This window comes from Neolamprologus multifasciatus, chromosome 3 (assembly GCF_963576455.1).
Source record: "Neolamprologus multifasciatus chromosome 3, fNeoMul1.2, whole genome shotgun sequence".
In the NCBI taxonomy this organism is placed as follows: Eukaryota; Metazoa; Chordata; class Actinopteri; order Cichliformes; family Cichlidae; genus Neolamprologus; species Neolamprologus multifasciatus.
This window is the reverse complement of record NC_140441.1, coordinates 34,703,427-34,725,957: the sequence shown is the minus strand read 5'-3', so window position 1 is coordinate 34,725,957 and position 22,531 is coordinate 34,703,427. Positions and strand designations below refer to the sequence as shown.

Sequence of the window (22,531 nt, the reverse complement as noted above, 5' to 3'; positions counted from 1 at the left end):
AGCACCTGTGGGAAAAGATTTGCTGACCCATCAGTGTTCAAAAAACACACAAGAATTCACACAGGTGAGAAGCCGTATTCTTGTAACACCTGTGGGAAAAGATTTATTCAGAAATCACATTTGGACGGTCATGTAAGAATTCACACAGGTGAGAAACCGTATCCTTGTAGCATCTGTGGGGAAAGGTTTGTCAATAAGGTACAATTAAAGAAGCACATGAGAATTCATACGCGTTGTTGAAATCTCCCAATTCTTTGAATCTTTGGGCTGAAGGAAGGACAATACTCGGTGTATAAATCCTCAATCAGCAATCCTTTATTTCCATACAATTTTCACACAATGAGCATAAACAACCATCCGGATGGGGAGAGATGCATGAGAGGGTCACAGCAAGTCTCAAAATGGTGGTGTGTTACACAGCTTTTTATACTTTCTACTGGCCCCCACCTGGTCGTAAACCTAAACATTCACAGTCCCTTATCTGTCATGGCGCCTAAGTTATGACCTCGGGCTCCCTGTCTTTCTACTCCCTACAAGAGTGGGGGCACAGAATGTGGTCTGTTTCTTCTTATTATCGGCACAAGGTCCTTTGCACACAACCTTCTCAGAAAATGATTTAAGCAGTCTGACATGACAAGAAAACAGTGTAAAACATTCACAGCAGATAAATGGCGGCGCCCACCTGTCTAACAGACCCCAAAGATGGTCACATTCTTTTTAATCCCCAAAAATATACTGGAACATTTGTCTAACATACTACAACAATGGTCATGTTCTTTAACCTAAAAATATAAGGGAAACTAAGCTACATAGAATAATGATCTCACAGCGTTCAAATGTTCATACTAAGAAAATGTGGTATAGCTGTGAGTCATCGCTAAACACGTGAGTGAAAAGATGATCCATATTCAGGCCATTATTTTTACTGTCTAGAGCAGTAAAGAACTCAGCATTGTTTGTTCAGTTTATTACATTATTCTATTAATTGTATCAGGGAAACTCTGATCTGAAGGTTTAAGTTCAGTATGCTCCTGTTCTGTTTGTTCATTGTTTAGCTATGTTGTTTATTATTACTGTTTTATATCCTATTGGGACAAATGTCACAATAAAACACAATAAATAAACACAATAAAAATGAAAGAATTGAGCAACAGTCAAGAATTGTGTTTGTTCTTGTAAGGGAGCAAAAGTATCAAATACCAAGTTTCATGCTTGAAGGGGGAAGTCCCCAGTACATTTTGTCAGTCCCACCCTCCTTTGCCTTAAAACTGTCACACAATAACACTTTTCCTTCAAAAGGGCAATTGAGTGTGTGAACTGTAATGAGCAGCTAAAATGTTTTTTGCAATCTTGGCATATTTCCAGGCACTATGTGTATCTTTGACTGTCATACAACACACCAATTAGAAGATTGCATAAGGTATTTTTTTCCCCAGTTGTCAAATCCAAAAACTACATTGGAGCTGCAGTGATTCCTCAATTAGTCAATGAATAGAGGCCAATTCAGCTGGGAAATATTAACTGCTCTTTTTAAGATGTAGTGTTTAGCACACGAAACAGAAAGAAAATATGGGAGAAAAAAGACGTATGTTCAGCTTTAGAGCTTTTCTGCTCCAAAACTTCCTCCTGTTGGAGCAGATTAACTGCAGCAAACCGAAGGTCAATGTACACGGGCACAAAATAGGTTTTAGTTTGTTTAGTTATTGGAGCATTAAACCACAAATATTTTAACCACAACCATGTACTATTGACAATTATGATAGTGAACAGTGATGAAACCTACATAACACTGTCTTGTTATACTTCTGCACGTACTTTATTTTGTACAGTTTAGAGACCTGATTAACCCTCTGGGTTTGTTCAAAATCACTACCCTTTCAGCTTGTTCGTGGCCAAAAGTGTTTTTTTGCCATTTTTTCTGCATAAAGCTTTTAAGGAACTTCAGTTCTTTTCATAAATATAAAATAATTATTACTTTTTACATTTTTAACCCTTTAAACACCAGTTTGTTTGTCCACTGCACTAGCTGGAAGACAACCTCAAATCTCGCAATTTTATATAATTGCATTGCCACTGAAATTTCTTGTATTATTAATAGTAGAGTCTGGGGCATGTAATTGATTTTTTGGCCACCCCTTGTTTACATTTACAAAATGCTATAAAATTCATATATATTAAGAAAAATTTCCACTTTTTTGACTTGATTTTTTAGATTAGCATCAGTGCTGTTCATGAAAATCAAAATTTCATTCAAATTCAGAATTTTAACCCTTTAAATACCAGTTAGATCACATAATCCTAGGAACTCATAAATGGAAAAAAAAAAACCAATTTTTTTCCAAATAAAACATGCCATCTGATTTATTTTCTAACCATGATGGACGTTAGATGTAGAGCAATAATTAACAGTATCAATGACTTTTATACATCTGTTTTTTTTTTGTTTGTTTTTTTTTGCAGTGACAGAAAAACATAAAAACTCCCTCTCACCTTCTTCGTGGCCAAAAATGGCCAACCCCTGTTTATGTTTACCAAATACTGTAAAATTAATATATATTAAAACATTTTCTACTTTCATTGACTTGATTTTTTAAGTTAGCACTGCTCCTAGTCATGAAAACCAAAATATAATTCAAATTCAGATATTATACCCTTTGAATACCAGTCAGATTATGTATTATTACTACGCTTTTGGGGAAAAATAGTAATAAAGTTAAAAAAAATTTAACATATGAATGATCAAACCTAATTTTGTTTTTTATCATCATTGCAGGTCAGTAACAGTAACAATGATTTATTTTTACTTTTTTTTTTTTTCTTTGGGGGGGAGAGAGAGAAATGAATGGCCAAAAAGAAAATCACAAATGGCGTGTTAGTGGCCAGAAAGGTCATTTAATGACCAAATAACCACTGAAATGATCAAAATTTATATTCCAGAGTGTGCTTCTGTGTGCATCCTCATTAGCAGCAGGATGTACTAACCACATTAGAGTGGTTTTTGTAGGCACACTTTCTACACCTGGTGCAAGGGGCTGCTGTTCCAATCCTGGAGGTGCGCCTTTTGCACCTTCTTCTCATTTTGTTGGTGGGGTGTGGGTCACACTCTGGTTCAGACTACTGTATCTTGAGATCAATGGCAGAAGTGGCTGAGAATCAGGGACAAGGGTGTCTTGCAGTTGTTGAGGTCACCAGCATGTGCCCCAGCTCTCCCAGGATCACTTTTCATTTGTAGGTTGTAGAGGACTCCCCCACTTCAGTGAAGTTGTTTCCGGCGGGACAAAGACATCGTTTCCCAAGACATCCAGGAAATTGGAGAAAAGAGCCAGCAGCCATCAGTTAGTTTTCCTTCAACAACTCGAGGTGCCAACATCCTCTCTAAGTTATCCAAGCAATATTTGTGCCTATTGTAGTCCAGGATTGCTTCTTGCTTCCAGGCGTTCTATTCTATTCTATTCCCCATCACTGACTGCTGGTTCACTGTGTGTTGCTGTCAAAAGAAGCACATTTCTCCGTTGCTTTGGCATGTGGGATATTGCCATGGTAGTTTTGGTGAAGCCAAAGACAGACAACAAAATCTTCCTCTGTTGCAACTGGAGGAGCTGGGGAGGAAGCTCTGGGTTGTCTGTGAAGGTTCTCAGTCATCCAGGTCATCGTAGCCTAAGGAGCTTGGAAAGAAAAGCGTCTGGACTTCTTTAAGTTGCTTGAAGACGTTTCACCTCTCATCTGAGAAGCTTCTTCAGTTCTAAGGTCAAATGGCCGAGAGTCCCAGATTTAAACCCAGTGGGAGTTTCCCCCCAAAGAGGGACAGAAGGACCCCTTGATGATCCTCTACCTAATCACATGAGCCAAGGTGAGAAAATGGGTGTGGGTCACAATCAGCCAGGGTTTCAGGTGAGCTCATTGTGAAACCTGTCCCCACCCGATCATGCGATTTCCTGAGGTCAGATGGCCCAGGATGTGAGTGGGCGTTAAGGCGTCTGGGAAGGGAACTCAAATTATAGATGGCAGACAGTTGGTGTTGTAAACCACCGCCTCTGTTCAAAGATGGTCGCTCACAGTGGACATAGATGGCTTCTTTCACTCCTCTTTCAAAACATCTGTCCTCTCTGTCCAAAATGTGAACATTGGCATCTTCAAAAGAGTGACCTTTGTCCTTTAGATGCAGATGAACTGCTGAGTCTTGTCCTGTGGAGGTGGCTCTTCTGTGTTGTGCCATGCGTTTGTGAAGTGGCTGTTTGCTCTCTCCAATGTAGAGGTCTGGGCATTTCTCGCTACACTGTACAGCATACACCACATTGTTAAGTCTGTGTTTTGGAGTTTTGTCTTTCTGGTGAACCAGTTTTTGTCTGAGTGTGTTGCTGGGTCTGAATTGCACTGGGATGTCATGCTTGGAGAAAACTCTCCTTTTGAGAGTTTTTCTGATACACCAGCTACATAGGGGATGACAATGTTGTTGCGTCTTTCTTATCCAACCTAGCTGCTGTATATATATATATATATATATGTATATGTATATATACACATGTGTATATATACATATACATACATATACATATGTGTATATATGTATACATATACACACATATATAATTTTATGACATAATACTTTTGGAGGAAGTTGATTATGGCACTGTGAGATAATGAAATTAAGCATGTGTCACCAAAAACGTGTTAAAAAAAAAAATAAATAAAAAAAATTTGACACATTTTATTTGTTTAAATAATTACAAACAATTAAACACAATTTTATTACTTTATTGTACATATTTGGCACATTTTAGAAAAAAAATCAGGGTAAATGAAATATGTGGACATGAAATGAAGCCGCAAAAAGAGAATCATCCATAGACTACTGTACTAAATCCAGTAACTATATTAGACTTACAATTTTATGGTTACTTGTGTTGCAAAGGTCCCTCAGTCACACGGGACGTGTGGTTCTTGCTACAATCAGCTGATTGCAGGTTGTGTGTAGGGAAGACAGTAGTGTCTACAGGTGTGAGGAGCGGAGGTATGGGAATTATTTTTGTTTTTATTGCATATAAGGACAAGAGCACAATGGTAAATTACAGACTGGATCAATGACACAAACAACAGATCATGCTGCTAACAGAACTCTTCCTCTGTACAGACAGCATGCCAACACAAAGCTAGTCAAGAACCCAGAGTGATGATAAAGCCGAGCGCATGCCGATCCAGATCCTCATCTTCAACAGGTAGTCGGGCTTTCAGCCTCCATTTCTACCTGTTCATGTTTCCACATGAACAGGTAGCTTTGCTTTGTGTTCATGTGTAAACACCGAGAGAGATCGTGTGTGTCCTCGTTAGTATAGGGATTTGTGTTGATGTGTGGGACTGTAGCTTTAGGTATATATTGTTAACTGGTGGTTATATGACAATGCATTTCAGATCATGTTACAGAGTAATGCAAAAGTAAGGGAACAAGCATTGTAACAAATTTCTTTCTCTGGCGAGCACTTAAGTAACGTACTGCATTAATATGTTATACATTTCTTTCTTTGAGTATCTAAAAAGTGGCTCTTTGAAGCAGACGTCCAACCTGGATCTGCTATGTCCATCGATCCAGATTTTAAGTGATCTTCACAAGTACCAAACATGTAAATGTAATGTAAAAAAAAAAAAAAAAAAAAAAGGAGAGAAAGCTCAGATCCAGTCCACAGCAGATGAAAATAATCACAGCAGGATGACTGTGAGAGGAAAACCAACCTCTTAATCATCCAGTACTCAGTTATCATGACCACAGACACCTCAAAAACATCAAACCACCAGCATAATCGGAGTTAATTTTATTCTTTTAAAATGTTCAGTTTTTCTCACAAACACTGGATCGGATTCATGTGCGTGTCCGTGGGAGCACCAGCACTCCCTGTAGTGTCGACAGGTTGAAGGTTTCCAGTTCCAAACCTCCAACCTGTTTAACAGAGTGGCAGCAAACAGCAGTTTCATTCTTTGTTTTCCCACATCAGCCGTTTCAGGATTTTCCTTGTCACAAAAGTGAAATGTAGTTTTTAGGCACAATCCCATGCTTCCCGCCCACAACGCCCATAATCCACTGCTCATCCACATCCTCCACCTGTGTGATAATGTCACCGACCTGCACAGAAACACAGAGAGAGAACAGACATGTTAAAAAAAATCAACACCTAAAAACTAAACACAGGAAATCTGACAGGGTATTTTATTTAGATGTGTAAGTATTTGATCAGTTTTCTGTAGTTTTTCTTGTGTACACCACCAGAGTGGATTTGAAATCAACCAGTCAAGATGTGATTGAAGTGCAGTCTTTCAGTCTTAATTTAAGGCGTTTAACAAAAACACTGGATTAACAACTGTTTTTATACTTGTGCCATAATTTTCTGAGGCTTAAAAATACGTGAATAGTTAACTGATAGTTTCATGGCCAGGTGAGTCCTGTTCTCTCATTATCCAAGGAGAAACTCGTCAGATTATTGGAACTGTCAACATGAAGTCCACAGAGGTATTAATGCCAGTGAAGGAGGGATTATGTATAAAATCAGCACTTTGAAAGTGTAAGGAGGCAAGACTACAGTGTTTTGTGTCCAAATACTTATGGCTCCTAACACACCTTCAGTGTGAGCTCATCCTCACTTTCTGCTGTGAAGTCAAACAGAGCTTTGGCCATTCCTTTAGCCACAGGCTGCTGGCCTGTAATTGGCTGAGCTGGAGAAGAAAAAAAAAAGTTTGATACAGTGTGCTTGTTTATTTGTGTATTTTTGTCATTTGACAATCTCTCTCTGACCCACACATGCCAGACTTTTGTACCTTTGCAGGGCTGTGTAAAGGCCACGGGGTAAAGCCCCTCTCTCCCCTCCACTCTTCCTCTCCTCCACTCTGTGTCGATGTGCTCCGTCACTTGGATCAGCGCCCCCTTGTGGAAGGACAGATCCTCTGGGGTCTGACCGGGGAAGTCAAACAGAGCTACGGCCCACTCCTCAGTCTGCACAGGTTAACAAATCAATATTGAGAGAATCACTTACATTTTAAACCAACCATAAATTAAACAGAATATAAAAAGAGCTTCTTGCATTCTTTTAAAAATCTAAATAAGTGGTTCTTAAAAGTTCAAAAAAAATTAAGACCAAACCACATCAACACAGTGAATTATATTCTTAACTATTACATTGATTTTAAAGAATCTCTGCAGACAAATTCAGCCTTTATTCTGATCTCAGTGCAGCTCCTACAAGCAAATATAAAGTTTTCAATCCAGCTGCTGATTAAAATGAATAAAACTTGTTGCAAAGCACTCGACAGCGGTGAGACGCTTTTCTTCTTCTCTGACATGTTTTCTTTACAGCCCAGGTTTTACTGCACATGGAAAAATAACTGTGATGGGAGAACATGTTTGTCCATCGTGTTGACTGTTTACCTGAAGCCTTTGTTACTTATAACATTTATAATCACTATATCAGCAAACATGCACAGAAATGCATAAGAAAACATGTTAATTAGGAAGGTTATTCTAAAGATTTGGGACGTCCACCAAAGGCTCTGCCACTGTGTTTATTAGACACTTTTCTTTGGCTGAATGTGATTATGCTGCTGATTTTAGTGCATCTTAGTGAGCTGGATGTTTCATAGACGTGATGAGCAGGCTCGCTTTGATGGGCATCTGAGCTAATGCTGGGAAATTACTTTTGATTGCTTTAGCTACCACTGCACTGATTCTTTGGTTAGAGTTGTGTTTCAGGTCGCTGAATAGATTAGATGTGTGTCTTTGCGGTGCAGGCACAACTTTACAGCACTCTTTGCTTATGATTGGCCTGAAATCAAAGTATTTTCAAACAGGCGCAGACACATCAGACATTTATTTGGCTCAGCTCGATTTTCTTTTTCAATATTGCTCAATCAGGTTCGTTAAATTAATTGTGCAGCCCTAATAAGAAACATGCTCATTAATTGCTGTTTAACAAAATAACAATAGAAAATGAAAATTCACTCACCTCTGAGTTTGAGCCCTGTGAAGTCTTTATTCCTGCAGATGATATGTGAAAGAGCATCATTACATTCACGTCAAAAACAGAAAACATTTCTCTCTTGTTTCTTTTGCAGTTTTAAAATGGTCACAAGGAGGTGCGAGAAGACTGATTGTTGTGCATAAATGAAAAAAAAAAGTTGACTTCCAGCATATTCTAGTTCAGTCATTTAAAGCCTGTTTTTTTAGAACTTCATCTTTGAGTTTATCTTCCCCATGAGAACAGGCATGACCGTCTTTTTTTGTTTCTTAAACAGTGCAAACAGAGAAGCTGTTGTAGCTTGTTAGCAGTGTTACACCATCACTTTGATTTATTTATGTAATCGCTCCAAAATGTGAAGATAAAACCAGCACAAACAGATCTTCAGAAGCATGCATACTGCAGATATAAAATGTTGGCGTTCATCAACAAGGTTTTGGCCAAATCACCAGGACTGTGATAGAAATGTTTTACCTCTTTAAGTGTTAATTTTGCCATCATATAAAAGGGTCATTGCAGAGTCATGCAGATGGAAGAAGGAAACCCAGAAAATGTGTGAAATGGCCAGCATTTTAAGAAACCAGACACTAAGATTCACAGCTTCTTTTAAAGCAAAGGTGACATTCAAAGCTTTTTAAACCCTTAAGCCCCTTGGATTTACAAAACGAAAAAACCCAAAAACTTTTGTTAGCAGTCGTCCACAGCAGTGACGCATAGAGATGTAGAGATGATGATAATGCAGCCTTCAGCTCACCGGAGTTTTCTGTCATTGCCGTGTCCGTCAGTGCCGGTTTGTCAGTTTCCCCCAGTTCAGTCACTGAACTTGGGAGGGGCTCCACCACCTCTGTGAAGTTCAAGGGGAATTTACCAATTCGGCCGTGGATTAGGCCCCGCCCCCATTCCTGCCCGATGAGCTCCAGGAGAGCAATGATATCACCCTGGGAAAAGGTGAGCTCGTCTTCTTCCTCTCCCTCGTGGTCCAACAGAGCGACGCACCGAGGGCCGCTGCAGAAAAACCGTCTGATTAGAACATGTGGCTCAGAGAGAGCGAGAGTGAGAGTGTGTGTCTGTGTGTGCGTGTGTGTGTGTGTGTGTGTCTGTGTGTGTGTGTGTCTGACCTGACAGGAGGAGAGTCTGGTTGCTCCTTCAGCTCAGCAGGCTGCACTGGAAGAATCGACTAAAGGATAAACAAAACATAACGTCATTAATATTTATGCATTTAAAAACAGTTTAAAACCTTTGCAGTGAGTCAAAATAAAAAATCAATAACAAAATTAATTAAAATAATATTCAATTAAATGCACCAAATATAAAAAGGTATGATGACAATGCAAATGCAAATTATTCATTGAACAAATGTTATTTTGGTACTGTTCCAGTTTCCTATAATTTATGATTTTTTGCAGTTTGGGCCTCTGTAGTCCAGAGCTACAAACCCGTCTGATCTGAACCAACCCACCACTCCTGACAGGTGACCTCTGATGCTTTTTCAGAAATGATTTGAATAACCAACTAAAAAAAAATCTGAAGCTGTACCTCTGAGCCTGACAGGCTGTGGTCCTCCAGGGCAGGTTTCGATTGGTTGTCCTGATCAGGGACGGACTCTGGCTTGGGGTCCAGGTCAAGCAGACACTGTGATGTGTTGATTAGGGGGGTGGTGGTATTCTGATTCTGCCTCTCGCCTGGAGGATGCTCCGAAGGCGAGGGTCTCGGGTCATCCAGGACGATCAGCACTTCCTGCTTCTGAGAGATAAAGTGGAATTAGAAACGTAATCAGAACTTGTATCTTTGTGTGTGTGTGCAAGTGCAGGTTTACCACGTAGCTGTTGTACAGAGGGTGTCCAGGTTTAGGGCGTGGAGGCAGAGGTGGTCCTCGCTTTGGTGCCTTTTGTGCCTGTGTCTGATTGGCTGTTGAAGGAGGAGGAGGACTGGAACTGGTCTGTGAAGGTGTCACCTGACTAGCAGCTGAAAGGGAGGGGGCGGGACTAACTTTAGACGGAGTTGGATTCTGGCTACCTGAGGAGGTGGAGTTGATGGCTGGAGGCGGCGGGCGCCCGGGGATAGACTTGATTGGTGGTGGACGAAGGGGGAGGAGCTTCACACTGGATGGACTGAATGTAAAAGAAAGAGTATTATTAGTCAGGTAAAGATAAACAGAAGGTGTCTTCAAGAGAAGACAGCAGCAGACAGCTGTAGCCCCTCTAACACCTACTACCTTATTTTCTTAATTTTGCTGGACCTCATTTAGCAGGTTCAGAAGTAATCACATATGTAGACACAAAAATGCTTCATCCTCAGTCTGTTTAGCTCTGGATCAAATCCCGCTGGACTGATTTGTTTTTATTCACTGTGAAATGCTGCTTATCTGTATGCATTATCTACAGTGATAAAGTAGAACAAGGTGCGGTTCTTGATGTGTACGGCTCTAAGGGTCGACTGCTGTATGTAGCTGAAAGAAGAGGAGCTGCTCCGTACTGCACCAGAGGTTAGTCAAAATTCAACTGAAACCACTTTCAGTATGTGTATGTATTATATGTTTTGGGATTTTCAGCCTTTTTTTTTTTAAAATTGTGGTGGACCTGAACCCGGTCCTCTGCATTAGCCTTACAGCATATGGAGCACCTGCTCAACCCAGTGAGCTAACATGGTAGAAGTCCTGCTTTTGTCATTAGATCAAGAATTACACTTTTATGTCCAAACTAGAGATGGCACGATACCACTTTTTTATGTCCGATACCGATATCATAAATTTGGATATCTGCCGATACCGATATGAATCCGATATAGTGTTTTTTAATCAACAAAACGTTTTTTTAATATCTTGCTGCATTTTGTATAAGTTTATACTAAAGTTTAAATAAATAACAACACTAAAGCTACTCTGTTATACCTGTATGTAAAAAATACACTGCGTCCAAAATATGTCATAGTTCAGCAACACTGATCAATCTAATAAAGTTAAACCTGCTCCATCCTCCCTATTCTGGTATTTTAAAGAGTACTTAGAAGAAATTTTAAGCAACCTAACTAATAGGGTTGCAAACTCCTAGCAAAAAAATAAATAAATAGGGAACCACCCTCCACCTCATGATGCTTAATCGATGTAATCAAATTTAATTTGATGCAGGGGGAAAATGCACAAAAATAAATTATTTTTCAAGAATAATTAAATAGATTCAACATCTTTCTTCAACAGAATTGCACAGATGGTATCTTCCCAAAGGAAAAAGTACTATAGCTTACTAGGGTATATTAGACTTAACAGTTACTATATACAGTAATGGACTTCTATATATTTTACACAAGATTAAAACTTTGGGTGTAAGAGTCAGATAATTATTTATTAAAAACTAGACATTTTAAATGAGACTAAGAAAGAAAAGTATGTCTTTGTGCCCCCTTTTCCCTGTTCATGCCCTATCGGCCCCCCTGGCAAAACTTTGCTAGATCCGCCCCTGCACAGTTACCAGCCGTCAGCTACGTAGAAAAAGATCCTGGTGTAGAAAGTAATATTAAATAAATTCTAACAACAGCTTATCAAGCTTAAACGTGCTGCTGTTGTTCAGCCGCTGGTTTCCTCTTTCTGGTGAGAAGTGGGCCAAAAACTAAGAAGAGAGACGGACTCGCGACAGAAAAGCCGATCAGCTGATCATTAAGCAGTTTCACGATTGAAGCAGCAGGAGAGAGAGAGATAGAGAGAGGCAGTCGCTCCAGGTATGGTTGTTAAGCTTAACGTGGGAATGCTTTACAGACATTCAGAGATGAACTTACACACTTGCTTTACTTCTCTCTGGGAAAACTTCCTCATAGATGAAATGCTGGTTTGCTAGCAAGGCTACAAATACACACAGCCGCTCTATCACGTGATGCACACTGCTGCTACGTGCTACGGTTATGAGCCGAGTTACGCCGCGTAGCAAGTTTTGTGAGGTGCTTTTTTGATCTTTAATGGATCGGATTACATTTTTTATTTCTCGCCGATATCCGATCCAGTAATTTGGGTCAGTATCGGACCGATACCGATACGTAATATCGGATCGGTCCATCTCTAGTCCAAACGAGTATAAACAAAGACAAACTGAGCCGTTTTTCTCTCTTCTACCTCTGCTGATTTTTTCTGTGATTAGTACTCGTCTTCTAATTATGTTGTCCAAACTGCTGGAATTTCAACAATGTGAGAACGCAGCTCTGCCCCATCCACCCAGAGACACCACAGCCTGGAAATTCATTGCTTTGCAGCAAACTTCCATCTTTCCTAAAGCTCGGCTCTCTTTCTTACCGTGGCGGCAGAGGAGGGTCTGAGGAGTTTGGTTTTGTAGTGTTGGCAGTCTCAGGTTTGGTCTGGACCACAGGCCCCTTCCTCAAGGCTGGAGCCGGGCTCGGGGGTTTGGCTGGGGCTGGTCCAGAAGTTTTAGGGGCTGCTGCAGGTTTGACTGGGACCGGGTTTGGATCCAGAGGAGTTGATGAGACTCCAGAGGGTTTGGGAGCCAGATTTGGGGCTGCAGGCAGAAAGCAAACATAATTTGCTTTAATTAAATGCATACATGAAATCAAACCACTGAGATTAAAGCTGATTTAATAATCTGAGTGGTTTGATTAAAACAAACTGGCAACAAGAGAAAAAGTTTTTAATGTAGCACTTACATAAAAGAAGAGCTCACCAATGACCAAGAAAAGGTGAACCAACGTTACACACAAAACACACAAAATTTAAAAATAATTTTTAGAATAATTTGCACAAAATCTTGCAATTTTTCCTACAATGTCAAGATTAGACGTTTAAGGAGAATCTTTTTATTTTTGAATGACTTATGTTTTAGCCAAATTTTAGTGTGCGATGGTGCCATGATCACAACAAAAAACAAAAGCTAGACTTACAGAGACTCACACTAAGCACCTGTCACACCGCTCTTCTTTCTGGACATGAGCGATGCTCCTGGTATGATGATGTTTGCTGACACAGACATCATCTGAACTTTACTTGTTTATGTTGAGATGCTTCAGCAATCATTTTTCTTCAGTTTGGATTTCTATTTAAACCTAAATCACTGATCAGTAAGGCTTTAAATGTCCTTTGTTGCCCTCTGCTGGCAAAAAATGCATGTGCTAGTATGTGTGCTCGAACTAAGACAACAGAAACATGGCAAACTAAACATGGTTAACATTTAATTTGCACAGTGCTTCAAAATAACTTCCCAAATAAATTCCCAAACTTGTTTATGGGATGGTTACCAAGTGGCGAGTTTACTGTTGCTGGACCTCCATATTTAATTAAATTCAATTTTATTTATATAGCGCCAAATCACAACAAAAGTCGCCTCAAGGCGCTTCATAGATACAGAGAAAAACCCAACTATCATATGACCCCCTATGAGCTAGCACTTTGGCAACAGTGGGAAGGAAAAACTCCCTTTTAACAGGAAGAAACCTCCGGCAAAACCAGGCTCAGCGAGGGCCATATAAAGTCACCAACTCTTTATTAGCACACTATATTAATACTGAGTGATTCGGGCCTTCATTTGCTATCAAGCCTCAATTTCCCATCTCTTCTGCTGCTGTATTCCTTCCACGACAAGCTTAGACTAGTCTCTGACATGCTCTGATTATCTGAGTCCCTCCAGCCAGTCTGCATTCGATTTGCTTCCTAAATAAGTTATTTACATGTGCTGGCTTTTGTTTTTCCAGCAATCCAGAAGTGCTGTTATTGTTCCAAAACTCCAGGAAATCTGCAGTTTAATCAAACTACATGATGTTTGAGGTAGGACAGATTCACTACAGCTATGGTCATGTAGTTAATGTATGGCATACACAGAAGGCGTAATGACGACCAAATTCATTTAAATTTAAGTAAAACACACAGAAGAATCATACTGCTTCATTGCAACACAGCAGCAAACATCCTGAGTAAGGACCGGAGTCAAGAACAGTTTCCAAACGGTTGTATAAGTCAGAATGCCTCCAAGCCGATTAGCTCCCTTTTCCAGTGCTGTCATGTGTTTTTTTTTTTCCTGACAGCTCGCTGCCAAACAGTGACGTCAGACTCACATCGGTGGAGCTTGTTCACACCTGAGTCACAAACGAGCCCTTTTTCTACTGTTTCTACTCTGTTCAGTGTAGTGGAGACAAAACGGTGACCAAAGGAAAACCAAAAGCAGTTTCACATTGTTTTGTTTTTTAAGTTTACGTTTTTTAATCGTAGTAAACATTTTTCGCTGTGCCAAAAAACACCTGCTCAGACATCTCGTCCTCGATGGCACGACGAACTAATAAGGGCGTCGATATCCCTCAATATGCACTCGCCAAGGCTCACAGCGCATGACTACTAGCTGAGAGAAGGATAAATATATTTAATGAAAGACTATTAACTGACCACTGGTTTGCACAACTTCATGCTGCAGCCAATAAACACCCTGGAAAAAATATCATACACTCTTAAGGCACACACACACACACGCACACACACAATTCTGGTGCATCAAACTCACAGCACACCACCACAACAACAGTGGGGTCTTGTTTCTCCTTACACAATCGCAGTCTTTTTCTTTCACAAGGTTTGGATTGCATAATGCATCACCCTCCCTCCCTCCCTCCCTCCCTCCCTCCAACACACACAGACACACACTCACATGCAAAAACACACAAACCACAGAAAATCTCTCTGCAAGTTTGCATATTTCTAAGCAGGACAGATTTGTGTCTCTAAGCTCTCAAACACTCTATTGTGCTTCTGCTCAGTGTCCACACACACACACACACACACACACACACACACACACACACACAGAGTTGTGTCTTACCACTTGCTCTGCGCGGTGCCATCAGTGCTGCTGGCTTGTTTGGGACGCCTGGACGAGAACTTCCAACTTTCACTGAAACGACAAAAAAAATTAAACCTGAAAATAAAGTTGTTGATGGGGATTTAATAAAAATCTGTAATTCTAAAACTGCTTGAAGCTGAGACGCATTTATAACATTCATGCAGTGCTTGCAGCTTGATGAGGGAGAATTTCTGCTCATCTTCAGCTCGTGTGATTAGAAATCATTTTAATCATCAGGATTTTCTGGGTTGTGACTTGTAGATAAGCTAAAAGAAAACAAGATATTCTGTCAGTTCAGTGTGGCTGTAAGAGTCACAACAACTGAGAAAATATCAACAAAGACAACGAAAATTCCTCCTCCTGCCACCTTATTTTTGTTTTCATGAACGCAATTTTTCATGAAACCGGTCTCACATCTGCCGATTCATGTTTAGATCATGCAAGGAGCAGAAGTAGTCAAGGTAGGTGAATTTAAATACCTGGAGGTCAAACATCCAAAGCAGCAGACAGAACTCAAGGACAGTACTCAAGAGAGGTGAAGAAGAGAGTGCAGGCAGGGTGGGGTGGGTGGAGATGAGTGTCAGGGGTGATTTGTGACACTAGGATAACAATAAGAACGAAAGTTTCCAAGATGATAGTGTGAAGAAAGGATGTAGAAGCTGCAAAGCAGGAGAAAAAGAGGAAGACCAGATGTTTGTGGATTTAGTGGATTTAGGAAGGACATGCAGAGGGTTGGTGTGGAGAGGAGGTTAGTAGGAACAGGGTGAGATTGAGGCAGATGATCTGCTGTGGTACAGCAGTTACCATGTTTTCCACAGCACTGTTATCTTGGTTGACGTCGTTATTTGTGACTATTTTATGAAGGGTAATTAAATGTCTCCAGTCAGTCCTCCCAGAAAGTCCCAGGCATTCTTTATTTCACCAGTAAAACCATTTTACAAAGCAGGAGGAAACATCCTGTAAATGGTTTATATTGGAGATTTGTGTGATTAGCACTGATTCCAAAGTCAACATCTGGGCTGGTTTAGGGAATGTCCGCCGTTTCAGTGTCTTGGTAGACAGCACATTAGGTTCAATTGGTGTCATTTAAAAATAGGTTAGTTAATTTGTCTGCAAACTCAGGCCGAGACGGAAAGGACTTCACTGGTCCATGGAGGAGGAGTCACTTCCTCCAACGATTGGTTTCCTTCCAGGGTGAGCTGAGATTGCAATGAATATGTATTCAGCAGTCAGCGAGGAGGCACCACAAACACTGACGCCACTATAAATCCCTGACAGAGGTTTCAGGGTAAACAGCGGATTGTATTTCAAATGTCAACATTAGCACAGGACTGGCTTCTCTTTTAACAGATAATGCTTCAGCATACACAAAACCAGAGGAGTGCCACACACAATGCCCAAAAGGGCATTAATTGGGCATTTTTTAATCTAAATATATCAAACAAGCTAATTTAGCTCATATGTCTTTTAAGCCAACTTCTTTCTGATTGGCTATCACTGGCAAACAGAAGAGTTAGGTTTAAGATTTAAGCCAGCCTGGCCTCACAGTAAAGAAATTGATTCATCCCTGTTCATGGACATAAAGGTATTTTTTTCAGTGCAGCTGTAAGCAGCAATAATTGCGGAGTATTCAGGAACGACAAGCCACGACTCCCTGTCTGATCATTTTGTTCCTGTTTACAGGACACATAGCTGTCTACAGGTGCTGCCACCCTGTAACACATAGTTTGTCCAGGCTCTTCAGAGAAGATGTGTCACCGTGGCAACCACACAAATAGAGCTTTAAAACAGCTGGCAAGAGTTGCATTTTAACCAAAACAATAACCTTTTTTAAAGCAAACTTTTTAGTTTTAAATGCTGAAATTTAAATTAGTATTTTACTTTATGTCCAGGCTGTAGCCTAATATATTTTAAAGTCTAAATCTAACCAAATAGGCACTCATGTGGTCATAAAACTGTTTGTCTAATAAGCTGATGAAAATGGGGGAACCATGTATATAAAGGCCATTTCTAAACAGTTAATATGATGCTTTTGTGAGAACCCTTGAATTAAAACTGCATTTCAGTTACATTTTGATGAATTTAAAATCCAAATTGGTGGCAAAGCTGTAAAAACTTTGGTTTTATCCAAATACAGTCCTTAAACAGACCTAAATGTATAAGACTGAAAAACAGAAAAAGCATAAAGAAGTTCCAGCTGCTTAGCTTTTATTTGCACCCTGTTATCTTTGGGTCTTAAAACTGTGAGTAGAATTAAAAGGAAAATGTTCCCATTTACTATCAGTAAATCCAGCGATAGCAGATTATCACAGCGCAGCTCTCACGTTCAGTCAATGCTTATCAGCAGCAGCTACACCATCGGGTTATCTAGTAGATAAGCAGCACGCTTCCCTCTTGTAAATATTTGTGAGCTGAGCTGCACTTCTGCACATGTGCAGAATCAAAGAGGTTTTTGTTTTGTTTTTTTAAAGGACAAAGTTTCTGTGTTCAGTTTACTGCTGAGATATGTGAAAAAAAAACCAACCCAAAAACAAAAGCAAAAAACAGGAAATGTAGGTCAGTGCAATTTAAAACTTTTGGAGCAAAAAAAGAAAAACCCTGTAAAACAGCTCAAGTGACACATGGTCAATCCCAACAGCCAGAGGCACAACTATCAGTAGCTGGTGGCTGTATTCAACAACAAGATATATCAACATCAATCATATCAAGCACTCATGATCTTTATCAATTACTGATTACCAAGAACTTATTTTGCTATGACATTATGTACCCCTAACTTATTTCTGTGCCAAGTATAGTTTTCCCACAAATATATTTAGTTTGGCAGAACACTCATGTAAGTATTTTGGTTCTGGCTCTTATTTTGAAGGTTTGGTGACCGATAACCAAGTCATTTATTTAGCACCAGGTTGCTGCTGTGGTGGTCCTCCATATCATCTCCAAACTCATCCTCTGTCTGTGACTACAGAAATGTTTATTGTTTACTCTGACTGTGAGGTGGTCACTTCAACTAGAGCCTGCAACAGACTAGTTCACCAAGACTGCAGATTAGTACTATTATTAGTCAATTATTATTATTATCATTGTTATTATTATTATCATCATCACAACCTATAAGTAAGCATGGCTGCACCTCCTTTGTTTGCTAATAGCACAATACTTTCATCTGCTTCCTTATTCACACGCGGTCACTGAAGCAGACCGCTCTGCATGTTTGCTTGGAAGGTTTCCTGACACAACCTGGAATCAAACTAGGGATCTTTCGACTTTTTAGGCAAATGTGTAAACCACTACAGTATGGGACTAATCTCTAGCTACTACCACAAATGCTAAGACTGCCATGTGAAAAACTGCTGATATTAAGGCACCAGCAGGTCATTATTTTTCTGCCACAGCACTCTTCGGTAAATAAATTGAAACAAAGTAACAATTATGAATTAATAGTTATTAATTAATAACAATTATTAATTGTTTATATTGTTTATAACAACTGCAGTAGTTCCTTGAAGCCACCTGTAGGGGGCAGCAGAATGTGAATTGTGTTGAAAACTCACCACTTTGGTTTGTGGCGTTCTGCGTCGCTTCACTTCCAGTCTGGGTCTCTGTCTGTGATCCACCGCCAACTTCCACCAAGGGCCTCGGGGTTAGAGTTGGGGTAGTGCGTCCATCGGTGGTGCTCTTATCTAGGTGTGAAACACCCACACTGACCCTGGGGGTGACTGGAGGTCTGGATGGGGGTTTAGGGTCACTGAGACAGGGGGTTAGCTTGGGTGGAGGGGGCCGCGGGGCTGGGACAGGAGCAGAGGAGAGGGTTTCTGTGCTGGACTGGAGTTTGGGTGTTATTGTGGGTTTCTCTGTGGGTTTAATAGGCTGTGGCTCCAGGCCTGGAGGAGATTTCAGTGATGGTTCTGCCATTGTTTGAGGTTTAGAAGAGGGGGCTTCAGTCGAGTCCTCTGTGGCTGCTGTGAAACCTCCATCTTCCCAGAATCCCTTGGTGGACGGTTTAGGGCCAGGTGAAAAGTTTTTGGGTTTGGGGGCAATCGTGGGAGGGCTAGATTTGGCTTGTTGCCCCTGGAAACGAGGGCGTGGTCGAGGCTCGGGCCTCTTTGTGGTTCCGCTTTGTTTGTCATTACCGTCACAGCTCTCACTGCTCACCTGCTGCTGTTGCTGCTGCTCAAAGGCTTCTATCCTAGCTTTCAGTGTTGCCATGTCCTCCCCGTCGTTCTCGTCCTCCCCTTCCTCACTCTCTGACTGGCTCAGCCCACTGGTGTCGCCGCGGTTATCGGGGAAGCCCCACTCGTCTGAACTGAAGGCCTCGAGTAACTCCTGAGAATATTTCCCTTGAGTGACTTGTTGGTTAGCAACGTCACTCGCTGCACGACTGGCTAACGTAGCCAAACCGTCCTCCCGCAGCTTCACCAAAGTCTGAACTTTAACCTCGCTGCTGATTGGTCGAAGGCCAGGCTTAGAACGAGGACGTGGTCTGGGTCGCTCCAATGGGACTTCAAAGGAAGTGGTGGGAGAAGTACGAGGAGGAGGCACATCCACAGTAGCAGAGCGCTGATCCCACTGGTCAGTCTGAACACCAGAGTTCGAGGTTGAAGGTGAACCCAGATCAGTGAGGTCACAGGACTGTGTGTGCGTGGAAATGTGCGTGTCACTGCCAATGGGGGCAAGCGCTGATTGGCTGGCAGTGCTGGTGATGTCATCAACGTGAAATGATTTAGGAGGCTGGCGGCAAGGCGGCCGAGGCGGTTTCACTGCTCTTCTTACTGCACACACAGACAGAAGTTACTTTTACTCGATTACTTACGTATAAAATAAGGCTAAAGGCAGACATTACGGCTGGCTGATACAGACAAAACAGATAACATCCTGTTACTTTATGAAATGTAAAATAACAGGCGGCACGCCGCTCACTAGTTCCCAGGCAGACTGTATTGTATTGTACTGTATTTAAAACATGCACATCGTGTAACTACTGTAACATTACCCCCTGAATTTGGCATTTTGGCTGTCACAATATAGTTTTGTTGTTGTTATTTTTTTATGAAATGGTGGAGCGCCTCAGCTAAAATTAGTGAACTTTGTTAGAAAGCTCCACCCATAAAATATATGGGTGCAATGTAACAGAAAATAGTGTAACAGACTAATAAAATTCTAGAAGTTAAGTCACTAAAACTCAAGTACAAGCCTCTTATGATCTGCACCACACAGCAAACCACATTATTTGTCAGATAATACTATTTACAAATGCTATTAAAGTCACCAACAGCATAAACATTAAACAGCGGTCCAGGTAAATGGCACACAGTGTCATTTACATTACACACTTGCTGTGAAAGAGATAATAATACATGAAGAATATATAAACTGAAACACCAAAAGCCAATAAAAGTGCTGAAAGCAGAGCAACGGTGCAGGAAATCATGAACCATATTCAGTTATTTCAACGCTTGCTTATGTCTAATATGAAAAGACTTTAAATATTTACTATGAGTGTGTTGACGTCCGACCCCCCCACAGCCCAACAATGGAGATTTAGAAATCAGATTAGTTTTTCGCTACAGGTGAAATTCATGCAAAATAATTTTTAGTGCTTCAATATTCTCCACAATAAATAGCTTGTAAGTAGCAAAGGCCACCTCCCTGAGATTTTGGTGCAGCTGGAAGGTGTGGGCAGGGTGACACGACTGCAGATCTGGAACAGCGGCACTGTTTAACTCATGACTGTACTGATGTGTTATTGATATATTATTGACATCACCCAGCTATACAACCCCCCCCGAAAAAAAAAAAAAACCCTCAAGTTTCCTCTTGCCTTGTGGTTCTGGAGGATCAGGGTCAGATCCTGGATCAGTCTGTGTGGAGATGGTTACTCTGGAAACAGGATGTGAGGGGGACGCTGAGGCAGAGGAGGAGGAAGAAGTGGAGAGAACCTGCTCCTGTGTCTTCTCCCTGATCACCTCCTCGTAGGTAGGAGGCGGCTGAGTGAGAGAAAACCAGCAAATATAAGACACACACATGCACTGAATCCACAGGTGGGACTATGAAACTTAATAAAGCCATTTATTTAATACAAAAACACCCCTGAATAAACACTTTACCTGTATGGCCGGAGGGATCGTGGGTCCCCAGATCTGTGCAGGAGGTGGAGGGGGAGGTGGGAACCCTCCAGAAGCTCCAGGAAACCAGGAAGTAGAGGTCAGCGGCTCGGCTGACAGGATGGTGATCTCCGGACGCCTGGAAATACGTCACATGTTAAAGGAAGGTTATAAAAAGCAAAATCTAAACAGGACAACAGTAGGTAGGAGGCTCTGATAGCTACACAGGTGCAAAGTTCAGATGAAAAAAAACATTACACATGTCACACAAGTGTTTTAGAAGCAGGTACGGAAACATACATTTTATCCTCACTAATTCAATAAATTCATTAAATATAAATGTATACATTTTCCTGACACATGGAAGTTAATCAACTTTAAATAAAAAAAAATTTTTTTTCAAAAAGTTATAATTTTCAGTTTCACTGAATCTAAATGGACGTTTAACTTCACTGAAAAAGAAATTTAAAAAAAAATGAAAGAAAAACTGTTTTTCAAAAAGATCATTTCCTGATTTTAGCTTCAGGACTGTAATGTTTGCCTATATTTTTCTAAAATGATAACAAACTATTCTAATTGTTTTTAAGTTTTATAGCCCAAACAGTGTAATCAGTTAATTAAAAAACAGTTAAAATTTTTAGTCACATCAAAGATGTCAATTAACAATTAAATGAAAACATAACTAATAAAAAAAAATGTTAATTTTAGCTTTTAAATGAGCCTTTTGAGACATAAATATAATTTTGTTTCATTAATTAAAAACCCAGATGAATCTCAGAATTCATAGTAAATGGTTTTAAAGTACCTTGTTAAAGAAGAAACAGGCAAACACACGCAGCTCAAAGAGTACACAACTATTTTCAAATGTTTACACGGGCTCAGATCCAAGAACCGTCCAAGTGTTTAAACGTGACGCAGGAAGGAGCTCAGTGATGAGCTTCCCCTCACATACACACACCTTACATGAAGCTCATTTACTCCAAAAGTGAAGATTAAAGCTTGTTTGTTGGCTAAAGTATTAACATATTATCCTGACTAAATGTAGTGACCATAACAACAGAATTCACAGCTGGATTTTACTTTTCCTTTCCCCGTTTCACTTCATGAAACATCTGCATGTTAAATATGAACCAGTGATGATGATGGCACGGCAGACTCGTACCTCCTGTCTCTGTCTCTTTCCCGCTCTCGGTCTCTCTCCCGGTCCCGCTCTCTGTCTCTGGGAGCCTCAGACAGAGTGGTCGACCTGGAAGAGGCTGAGAGGAAAACAGAAGCCGCTTTAGAAAAAAGAAAGGCAAGCAAATCAAAGCAGAAAAATCCCCACTACAGAGAAGATAACAGTGTGGACACAATCAAAATAGTCACACAAACCAAGAAGATGTTTTCCATCACTGCTAAAAGAAAAAAAAAAAGTGGATGACTCCAACCCGACCCAGTCAGAATCAACTGATTTTTATTTTTTTGTGCAATAACAAACAAGAAAAACAACCCTGTCCTTAAAACTATGATTTATTTTTAGAGTTAAAGCCCTCAAAAAAATTAGCGGATGGAAAGTTGGCACTTTTAGGAACCGTAAATCTAAGGTAGAGGAAGTATCAACTTCACTCCA

At 40.5% G+C, this 22,531-nt stretch overlaps 1 protein-coding gene and 1 long non-coding RNA gene across 4 annotated transcripts in view; one reads left to right on the top strand and one right to left on the bottom strand.

Moving 5' to 3' along the window:
- The window catches only part of LOC146522763 (uncharacterized), a 69,628-nt gene that overhangs the window by 32,992 nt on the left and 14,105 nt on the right, over positions 1–22,531 (bottom strand). Inside the window, exons 4-17 of one of the 3 annotated variants that reach the window (XM_085152936.1) lie at positions 22,085–22,178; positions 20,926–21,061; positions 20,640–20,805; positions 18,373–19,590; positions 14,798–14,869; positions 12,277–12,496; positions 9,814–10,108; positions 9,534–9,737; positions 9,116–9,174; positions 8,752–9,002; positions 7,986–8,017; positions 6,805–6,979; positions 6,608–6,702; positions 5,015–6,115 (exon numbers count right to left, since the gene is read on the bottom strand). In XM_085152936.1, coding sequence (XP_085009062.1) covers positions 6,008–6,115; positions 6,608–6,702; positions 6,805–6,979; positions 7,986–8,017; positions 8,752–9,002; positions 9,116–9,174; positions 9,534–9,737; positions 9,814–10,108; positions 12,277–12,496; positions 14,798–14,869; positions 18,373–19,590; positions 20,640–20,805; positions 20,926–21,061; positions 22,085–22,178 — 3,125 coding nt within the window. In that variant the 3' untranslated portion in view covers positions 5,015–6,007. Of the gene's footprint in view, positions 1–5,014; positions 6,116–6,607; positions 6,703–6,804; positions 6,980–7,985; positions 8,018–8,751; positions 9,003–9,115; positions 9,175–9,533; positions 9,741–9,813; positions 10,109–12,276; positions 12,497–14,797; positions 14,870–18,372; positions 19,591–20,639; positions 20,806–20,925; positions 21,062–22,084; positions 22,179–22,531 lie in introns of those variants that run through there. The other 2 variants (XM_085152935.1, XM_085152937.1) reach the window with 2 other exon arrangements.
- LOC146522764 (uncharacterized) lies at positions 10,078–12,706 on the top strand. The gene is made up of 2 exons (XR_014872991.1): positions 10,078–10,114; positions 10,382–12,706. It is a non-coding gene; the product is annotated as an uncharacterized LOC146522764 (long non-coding RNA).